The 10289-nt window shown below is 55.4% G+C and overlaps 1 protein-coding gene across 1 annotated transcript; it reads left to right on the forward strand.

The window, feature by feature from the left end:
- Positions 1-656: 656 nt before the first annotated feature.
- Positions 657-10280, forward strand: LOC106150163. Its single transcript, XM_013521974.1, has 5 exons — positions 657-772; positions 6758-6908; positions 7120-7184; positions 8809-8904; positions 9709-10280. The coding sequence occupies exons 1-5, from the start codon at positions 679-681 to the stop codon at positions 10125-10127; spliced, it is 825 nt and encodes a 274-aa protein (XP_013377428.1). The 5' UTR covers positions 657-678; the 3' UTR covers positions 10128-10280.
- The last annotated feature ends 9 nt before the right edge of the window (positions 10281-10289 follow it).

The following is a 10289-nucleotide window of genomic DNA, read 5'->3' on the forward strand; positions in this document are numbered from 1 at the left end:
AGTTTAAGCCCCACCTGGGCAATTTAGCAATTTAGGGAGACCTTGCTTCAACAGAAAAAACTTTTTTTTTTTTTCTGGTTTCTAAAGAAGGGCAGAACATACGCGGGACTCACAAATACCAAAAATGTCCCAGCCAGCTTAGGAGGCTACTGGGTAGTACTGGGCCGCAGCACCAACTCCAGGGCCAGGGAGGCCTGGATTAGGACCGAGCTCTGGCATGCCTGGCTCTGGGCTGTGGGCATCCCCCACTGAAAATCCCGGACGTCCGCTTGCTCCTAGGAGAAAAAGCCCCAAATTCTTTCAAGACTCAGCCTGATCTGTTCCCAGACTCAAGCCTTGGGTCTGAGCCATTCTTTCTGTCTACAAAGCTCTGCCTCAGCCTCCGTCTCTGTCCCTGTCCCTGTCCCTGTCCCTGTCCCTGTCGCTGTCCCGCTCCCTCTCCCTCTCCTTCTCCCTCTTTCCCTTCTGTGTAGTTCACACCTCCTCAGCCTGCAGTGTGCTCTCATGGCCTCTCCTGTCCGTGTCCAAGGGAGAGAGATTCTGGTTTAAGGTACTGACTTGCGTGGTCTTGGGGGCTGACGGTCCAAATCTACAGCAGGCCAGCACACCGATAATTGGGGAAGATTGAAGTTTCCTTTCTTTTTTGCAGTGCCAGGGCTGGAACCCAAGGCCTTACCCATGCTTGCAGGCGCTCTGCCCCTGGGCTACATCCCAGCCTCCAAGGTTGGAGTCTTGAGTTCAAACTCCACAGGGCAGCGTTCTGGAAACCCAGGTGAGATTCTGTGCGTCACCTCGAGGCAGAGCATCTTCTTTGGAGGACATGCTGCTTTACGGAGTCTACTGACTATAAATGCAAATCCCACAAAAAAAATACTTCCACGGCAGCATCTCGACTAGTATTTTGCCAAACAAGTGGGTACTGTATTTGAGCCAAGGTGTCACAGAAAGTTGACTGTCACCCTAGGGAAGATCCACTCCCCATCTTCGCCTGCACGTTCTAGGTCTACGTACTTCCCCTTCACGAGGCTTTGTAATATTTATCTGCTGTTCTCCAGATTTCCCACTGAGTTCCTGTTGAATAATCACACAGAAGGCCCTCACACTACCAGGATGCTTTGGGTTCCTCTGTACACAAACCAGAATCAAACTCAGAATTAAAAAGAAAACGGTAACTAAACTCAGCCATCACAGGGGCCAACTGGGCCTTACTGACACAGTCTCAAAAGTCCCCTGAAACAGCCACACTCTAACCAATCACACGACGCCTTTGCTCTGCTTCCGCAGTAGCCTGGGAAACGCCTCCCGGTAGGCTGTTTCAGGGGAGCCCGGCTTCTGTTTTGGAGCTGCCTGATTCATGAGTTGCTGTGTGTGCAAATAAACTCTTTACTGCCTTAATGTGCTTCCCTTCGCCTTTTAGTATGCCTCAGGTATACATTTTTAATTTATTCTTAGATCTCATGTACTCATCCAAGCTGAGGGTTGACTATCCCTTTGGTTTTGATCAATTCCCAGCTACTACCTCTTTAAAAGTGCTCCTTTCCTGCTGCTGGAAATGTTAGTTAAGCTGGATTAGACATTCTCATTTTTTCCTCTACATCTCTCAACTGTGATTTCTTTCCCATGTTCCCCTATTTTTTGCTTTCCTTGGCATGCTGCTGGCTTTGTTCAGTCTGCTAAAAGGCTCCTTAGCTCTTTTTTTTTTTCTTTTTGGTTTTCTCTGGTACTGGGAATCAAACTCACGACCTTGCATTTGCTAGGCAGGCGCTGTGCCACTGAGCTAAATCCCCAGCCCCAAAACAATTGGTTTTTTTCTTCCAGTACCAGGGATCGAACTCACGACCTTGCTCTTGCCTGGCAGGAGCTTATGTCACTGAGCTATATCCCCAGCTTTTTTTCTTCTTGAGACAGAGTCTTGCTATGTAGTTCAGGCTGGCCTTGAGCTCACTTTGTAGCCCAGGCTGGTGTCAAACTCACAATGATCCTCCTGCTTCAGCCTCCCAAGTGCTGGGATTACAGGCATGTGCCACCACGCCCGGCCTTAGCTCCAATTTGTTTTGTTGTCTACTCCCCCATGTTTAATAAATAAGTTCTTAACATTTGATTTTTCATTTCTAGAACTATTTGACTTGTTTTCCATAAGTTTGTTCTTCCTATTATCTTCCTTATCTTCCTATATCTTTACTATTTTGTTTTTCTTTAAGAAGGAAAAAGCTATTTAGAAGCCATGCATGGTGCCACATGCCTGTTATCTCAATACTCAAGGAGGTGAGGCAGGAGAATCACAAGTTCAAGGCCAGCCTGGGGAATACAGGAAGACCATGTCTCAAAATAAATAAATAAATAAATAATGGATCATAAAGTCTTTATCATCATCAAAAGTATTTATTTCATGCTTTGAGGTTTTTCTGTTACTTCCACTCCTCTGGAATAAATTCATCTGAGCTTAGTTGTTTTGTTCTTGTTTTTACTGACTATCCTTCACATAGTGGTTTGTTTCTTTGTGTGGTTTGTAATTTGGGGTTAGAAACTCGCCTTCCGTGGGGAGCGTTTTGCTGTGGGCTCCCTGGGAGCCCCAGGTTGTGAACACGTCATTCTAGAGTACTCTGGAGTTTGCTCTGTCAGGGGTCTAGGTCCCGAACTAATATTATTGTTAACTTTTGGATACATGAGACCTGGGATGGGTGACTTGTCAAGGACAGGAGGGCGGGAAGGGCCACCTCTGCTGCGGCAGGCCCGGCCCCTCTGTCTCTCCCGGGAACTCTTCTCCACCCAGCTGGCAGCTTACAGCCTTCCTTCCCTGACAGGGCCACTCGTTAGGGCTCCGGGCTCAATTCGGAGGGTCAGTTCCAGCGTCCCCGCCTCCCAGCTGAGGGTGCCTCTCCTCTTCGAAAGGCAAAGGCAACCGTGGGCTTTTATCTTGGTAAAACCCCAGATTCTCAGCCGAACTTGTCATCCTGGCTTGGGGTGCATGCGCTGCTTCTGGAATCTGGGGCTTTCTTCTCTTTTGTCTCGGCTCAGCTGCGCATCCTCAAGCGTGTTTTTCTTGGACTTCCTGCAGCGTTCCTCCCTGGCAGGGACAGGGGCATCGGAACCGCTCAGCCTGGCGTGCGGCTGAAGTTGCTGCTCTACGCTGATCTGTGGTCATCCACGGAAGACTGGCCGCCTCCTCCAGACTGCAACCGCCGCGGGCAGGACCTGGGGTGGTTGCTGAATGCCCAGCTTCCAAAAGGGACTGAGCACTGGGCGTGGTGGTGCGGGCCTGCAGTCCCAGGACTCTGCGAGTCTGAGGCAGCCGGATTTTAAATTCACGCCCGGCCCAGTCAGCTTGGCAACTCAGCGAGACCCTGACTCAAGAAGTTTTTTTTTAAAGGGCTGGAGATGTAGCTCAGTGTGGAAGTCCTGGGTTCAGATCCCAGTAACACACACACACACACACACACACACACAAGACTGAGTACATGGTGAGGGCTCAGAAAGCGGTTTTGAATGATGAATGAAGACCCTCTTTCTGGGGACATTAATACTTATTGCTGGGGCTGGGGATTTAGCTCAGCGGCACAATGCTTGCCTGGCAAGTGCAAGGTCGTGAGTTCGATTCCTGGTACTGGAAAAAAACCAAAAGAAAAAAAAAATACTTATTGCTGAGGGCTGCTGGGAGAATTTAGCAAGAAAATAGACAACATGCTTTGTGCATGCAGGGAAAGCTCAGAGAAGACAGCTATGAGGCTGTCTTGAAGGCAAAGACTGTCTGAGATGGCTCCCTTGGGATTCAGCTCCCATCCACCTCCCTGAGAGCAGTCCTGGCCTAGGAGGGAGGCAGGGTCTGTGCCTCCCAGCGCCTTCCCAAGTTACAGGGTCAACCCCGGCCACCAGAACGCCACAGCATCTTGGTTTTAACCAGTGCCCTGGCATCTGGAGATGAGCTGGCTAAAGGGGCCCGCTGCCCCGGATCAATCCTGCCCTGCCTGGGTCCCTGAGCGTGCCATTAGCAGCATTCCTTTGTACTGCCAGGGTTTTTTTCTAGAAACCTCAGACTTGAGAAATTTGTTGAGAAAAATAAATGCATTTAATAAGTAATAATTGATTTATTTCTGCATTTTAATTAATCAACCATATTCAGCTGCCAGAGCTTCCAATCAGCATGAGGTAAAATAATTTTAGTCCCAACCAAAGAAACAGCTTAATCAGGCTGTGCAGCTTCTGCTGGGTGAATGATAGGGGGCCCTCCCTCCCCCATTCCACCTGCCTGCAGAATCCTGCAGAAGTAGCGGCATCTTGCAAATGGGATCCAAGGGTGACCCGAAAGGGGGTGCATTCTCATTTGCCTGTGGCTGGGATATGATACCCTAAACCCACATCCAAGGAGGAGCGGCTTATTCCGGCTCTCAGCTCCGTCCATGGTTGGCGGACTCAGATACAGAAACAGCCGAGTGGAAAGGCTGCCGCGGGGGCTGCTCACTGCCGGGTGCTCAGGAAGCAGAGAGAGGGCCCGGCACGGCGCTCACCTGTAACCCAGCGCTCGGGAGGCGGGAGGATCGCTGTATGCTGGTGGACAACATGCGCTACAGAGCTGGTTGAAGACCAGCCTGAAGAAAAAAAAGAAGACCAGCCTGAACTGCAGAGCGAGACCCTGTCTCAGAAACAAAGAAACAAAAACAAAGAAGAAGCAGAGAAGGGAGTTGCTGGGGAGGAGTATACCCTTCCAGGCTGCGCCCAAGCCACCTCCCACCAGGTCCTGCAACACACTGAGCCCCCCATGATCCAGCCACCTAAACATGAAGGCTTTTGGGGGACATCCCGCATTTACACTGTACCAGAATTCTAGGATGGTACTCAGGGGCAGCCTCACAAACATTATACTCCTCCAGGGCCTGGTACATGCTAGACAAATGCTGTACCACTGAGCTACACTCCTAGCCCTTTTTACTTTTTAATTTTGAGGCAGGATTTTACTTAGTTGCCCAGGCTGGCCTCAACTATGGGATCATCCTGTCTCGGCCTCCAGAATAGCAATTATTACAGGTGTGTACCACTGCACCTGGCTAACAAGACTTATAATGGGATTTAGGTAACCTTAGGAAACAAACTATTTAAAATGCATGCATGTGTGCATGTGTGCATGTGTGTGTATGTGTGTGTGTGTTTCACAACATCTCCTTGGACATACCGTGAAGGACTTTGAGCTATAGGCTATGCTAATAAGATAAGCACCTGCTATACATCAGGCACCTTATTTAATTTAATGCTATTCCTCAAAAGTTAACTTTACGATGGGTACTACCTCCTGCTTACAAATGGGGAAATAGTCTGAGCACCCTTAAGAGATTTGCCCAAAATCATGCAGCGGGTAGTTCAGGAGTGAAGCGCATCTGACTCCCCAGTGCAATCTGCAGCCACGAGGAGGACGGATGCTCCCCTCAGCGGGAGACGGCTTACAGCACTGCTTCCCAGCTCTGCTTGCTGGACGGGGAAGGGAATTTAAAAATGCCAAGGTCCAGGTCCTGCTCCCAACAATGCTAGTTGGGAGTATCAGAATTTTTAAAAAAATTTTAACATGAAGGTTTTTGGTTTTTTTTTTTTTTTTTGTCTTCTTGAGACAGTGTCTCACTATGCAGTTCAGGCTGGCCTTGAGCTCACTTTGTAGCCCAGGCTGGTCTCGAACTCAGAATGATCCTCCTGCCTCAGCCTCCCGAGCGCTGGGATTACAGCCTTGCACCAGCACGCCTGGTTTACCATGAAGGTTTCATTTGGGGTACCAAGCCCCAAATCTGCGGAGGTCACTTGCTGTGACTGTCACCTAGTCTGGCTACGCCTAGGGCTGGGGAGAAGGCTGAAGAAGTCCAGAGGGGGAGCCCACCCTCAATCTCCAAGATCTGTGGCCGGGGCTGGCAGAAACTGGGAAGCAGGCAACAATAACAGCAACAAAATAAGAATAACAGGGGTTAGAGCAGTACGTGGGTTACTGTTTGTTGTGACATAGCCAGGCCTCTCCACAGCTGTCTCGCTCATCGCAGGGCTCCGAGATGGGTGTGACGTACGTCTCTCCATCTCGTAGATGAGGACACTGAGGCACAGAGGTATTAAGGGGCTGAGGGTCCTGCCCCTTGAACCCCTGACTTCTCCAACGCCACTCCTCCAATCCCAGGCTGCCTCTAACTTTGCAGCCTTCAGGGCCCCCAGGCTCCTGCTGCTTGGTTTGCGGAGGGGCTGCTCTGCCTAGAGAAGTGGGCGCGGGCACAGACGTGGGTAAGGGGAACCCTGCCCACCGGCTCTCACGGTCTGGTCTGGTAGGAGGAGGTCAGGCCTGAGCAGGTGGAACGAGACAGGGGCCTGAGTGGGGTCCCTCCATGGATGGCGGACACCCAGCCTCCCACCGGCAGGCTCCCGAGGCCCTCACAGTCCCAGGAGGCAAAGCGGGGCCTGGATGCTGGAGCCCGTGCCTGCGCCGCATGGAGCCTGCGCCGCATGGAGCCTGGAGGGAGGACCTTGTAACTGACGTTAGACAGCCTGGGTGCAAGGCCAGGCACCTCAGCTCCCCAGACCTCGCATTCTTGCCCAGCACCCTCTCCTTGCAGGGTTGCCGGGAAGATCCAAGCACCCCAGCCCCAGCCAGGACCCCGAGCCGGCCTAGCACGCTGTGGGCACCCACTGGCTGGCAGCCATTCCCTCCCCGCCCTGCCCTTCACCAGCAGCCCCAGCCCGGCTGCCGCAGGGGATGGAAACTCTGAGCGGGACGTGTCTCTTCACATTTCCCCAGCAACCAGCGGAGGCCTGGCCCGGGCGCCTCGGAAAACGCCAGCAAGACTGAACCGTTGGCAGCTGGCAGCGCGCAGGCCTGACTCACCCTCGGGGGAAGGCGCTGCGTCAGCACAGAGGCTCAGGGCGCTGCTTGCTCTCAAGAGGACCTGGTAAGTCGTGGTGCTCACCGCTGGACGCACAGCAAAAGTCAGGGGGAGAGAACTGGCCAAGGGGGGGGAGCTTTGCGGTCCTGAGGCCCAGGACACCCCCAGGCCAGAGCAGTCAGGGTCGCTGGGGGTGAGCCTGGGCGTCAGCGATTATCACAGTCTGTTTCGTGGTGTCATCTGCCGGTCTTTTCATAAGACCAACCTTTGCTTACAGTGCAGACTCCACGGGATGCATCAGGCCGTGCGACGGGTTCTGCACCCTCCACACGCTTCCCTGCAGTAAGTTCAGGGAGCGCTGCGGCCGGGGGCGGGGCTCCCGGATGAGGACCGGACAGGCCGGGCTGGGAGCTAAGCGGATGTGCCTGGCCCTGGGGGCTGCGGGCTGGGGAGGGGCCTGAGCTGAGGGTGGGCTGCTCCAGAGCAGCCGGGGGAGGTGGAACGGGAGGCTTGGAGAGGAGAGAGAGCGGCATTCCTCTCATTCCTTAAGGGTGAATTCTAAGGGTGGGATTTCAAGGGACTGCAGAGAAAGGGCAGGTGGGGCGCTCACTTCTTTATTTCCCCCACTGAGCTGTTGCTGCTGCCCCGGGTCAGTCTGTTCCAGGAGGGCTGCAGCCTCCAGGGTGGGGGTGTCCGTCTGCCCAGGGCTCCATCACGAGGTGACACAGGCTGGGTCTTTAAACAGCAGACTTTACTTCTCAGCGTGGGGATGCTGGCCGGGTCCTACCATCAAGGCAGGCTGTCTTCCTCCTGCTGCACACGTGACCTCTTCTGCGGGGGAGATGGGGACCGGAGGAGGAGGGAACCAGGATGAGGATGTGCACACCTGCTCTCGCTGGTGTCTCCCAGGGATCCAGCTGGGTCAGATGCTGCCCTGCAACCTTAGTTAACCCTCACGACCTCCTTAGAGGAGGGTAAGGACTTGAGGGTGGACTTCAGCACAGGGCTTTGCAGGACACGATGCAGACCCAGCAGCGGGCTTCTCTGACTTCTTGGTCTGGCTCAGAGGCGCGCGCAGGAGCTTGCACCGTCCCTCAGGACACTGGCAGGTGGTGTGGGGCGGCCAGCTGGTCCCTCGGTGCTCTCAGGGCCTGCTCCTAACCCTGGAATCTGACCAGGGAGGCGGTGGGGGACGCTCTGCCCCTCCCCAGGCCTCTGGAAACCCAGGGATGAGAACGACTGGGCTTGGTCTAAGTGGCCCGTGGGCTGCCAGGGGCTCCCTGGGCACCAGACACAGGGCAGCAGACGTGCTCAGGTGACCATGGGACCACCCTGGGTCATCGTCCAGAGCTTCTGAGTGGGTGGCCGCACACAACCCGTTCAGAAGTCCGCTGGACCCCAGAAGCGGCTTTGAGCGGCCCAGGCACCTCCTAGGCGTGGGCCCGGGCACGGACCATCCTGCATCCTGAGTGGCCGGGCCACTGGGGCCTGTGCTGGCTCATCCCACACGTGCTGGGAGCCGGGCTCTGCCCGCTCCTCGGGCCCCTGTGAGGGAGGCAGACAAGGCCCTGCTCTCACGAGGTTTTGTTCAGAGCTGGGCAGCAGGCAGGGAAACGGCAAAGAGCTGTTTGTAACTCAGTGAGGCTGTGGTCAGGCAGGGGAAAGTGTGAGGGGCATCAGGGGAGGAGAGGAGAGGGCGGGGGCGGGAGAGTCCCTGGAGAGAAGGCCCTGAGCCCGCGGCCTGAGAGAGCGGCCTGAGAGAGCGAGGCAGTGGGATACAGGCAGGAGAGGGAAAGGCGATTCAGGCAGGAGGAACAGCAAGCGCAGGGAATTTTTTAAAAATAGCACCAGGGTTTGAACCCGGGGCCTTCACACTGAGCTACACCCCAGCCCTTTTCTTTTCCTCTCTCTCTCTCTCTTATCTACTTTAAGACCGGGCCTTACTAACTTGCTTGATTGCCCCCAGGGCTCGACCTCCCAGAGTGCAGGGACCACAGCTCGCCCAGAACCAGCTGCTGTTGTCCATTGGAGCGCAGTGGACCAGGCTTGAGGGTGGAGTCAGGTGAGCTGTGCGGGAAGCAGAGTCAGGAGCGGCTCCTAGGTTTGGGCTTGAGCTTCTGAGTGGGTGGCGGCACACGGCCCGTTCAGAAGTCTGCTGGACGCGTGAAGTCCCAGGTGCCCGCTGGCCACCCGGGGTCAGTCTGGAAACCGTGGGCAGAGGTGGGACGGGAGGGAAGCAGGAGGGAGGGGCTGGGCAGCAGAGGCTGAACCAGCCCAGGAGCCTGAGAGGAGCCGGGGAGGAGCGCTGGAGGCGGCCGGGTGGGTGGGCGTCCTGACTGAGCTGAGGGGCGGCTGAGCTGGGCCAGGCGGTGAGACCGCAACGACCCTGAGAGAGCGGACTGCAGAGTTGGAGGTCGGGGCAGCTCGGGAGTGGCCGTGGGCGGAGACCTGGGTTCTGGACGAGTCCCTGGGACAGAAGGACAGCGAGAGGCAGGACAGGCAAGTTCGATAGGGATTTGCCGTGCAAGGGAAGAGTGGGGTGCAGCAGCGCACGCCTGTCATCCCAGGGCTCAAGGAGGCAGAGGCAGGAAGGTGGAAAGTTCCAAGGGCAACCCGGCTACATACTGAGAATGTGGCAAAGTAAAAAATGAAAAGGCAGCTTTGTAACTGAGTGCAAAGGCCTAGAGTTCAAGCTCCAGTATGGGAAAACAAACAAACAACAACAACAACAAAAACTGTAGAGGCAGGGTGAACCGGAGCAGTGGACTCTGGCGGACAGCGGGGAAAGAAGGCGAGGCCCTGGGGTCCCTGAGGGCCGCACGGGAGCTCAGAGCTGCAGGTCGGGCTGCTGCCGCTGTCCCTGCAGATGCTGCCCGCGTCCTGGCCTCCCTGAGAGCGGATGGGAGGAGAGACAGGAGCCACCACCGAGGCAAGGACCCTAAGGGCACAGTGGGGCTCTGCCAGAGCTCTTCCTGCCGCAGAAATTTCCCCCTCACAGTCTGGGGAGGCTGTCGCTTTGGAATCACAGAGAATAACAATGAAAGAGAGACTCGCTACCGGAAGCGCCACCCCGTGCTGACCAGCTGGGCTGTCGCTGAGATGGAGGCTGGCGTGGAAGGACCCGAGGAAAGGCTGCACGCTGGGATGCGCCCCTGGGGCCCAAGGCGCCTCTGCTTGCGGCTCTGTCAGCTGGCCTGGCGGGGGGCAGACACCGGACCGGACACTGCCGAGTCCGCGGCCTCGTGCCCGGGACTTAGCGGGCTGATGCGACATTTACTGACCTAGTGGCTGCAGTGGGGGCCGGTGACACAGCAGCCAGTGGAACACTGAGCACTCCCAGAGCGGCTCCACTTCCCTCTGCAAGCTGAAGGTGGCCTTTGTACCCAGAAAGACACGTACTGTAAGAGCAACAGTGGCCCTTGCTGCTCAAAATGTGGCCCCTGGACC

Source organism: Chinchilla lanigera, unplaced genomic scaffold (genome assembly GCF_000276665.1).
Source record: "Chinchilla lanigera isolate Chin_1 unplaced genomic scaffold, ChiLan1.0 scaffold00065, whole genome shotgun sequence".
Lineage (NCBI taxonomy): Eukaryota > Metazoa > Chordata > Mammalia > Rodentia > Chinchillidae > Chinchilla > Chinchilla lanigera.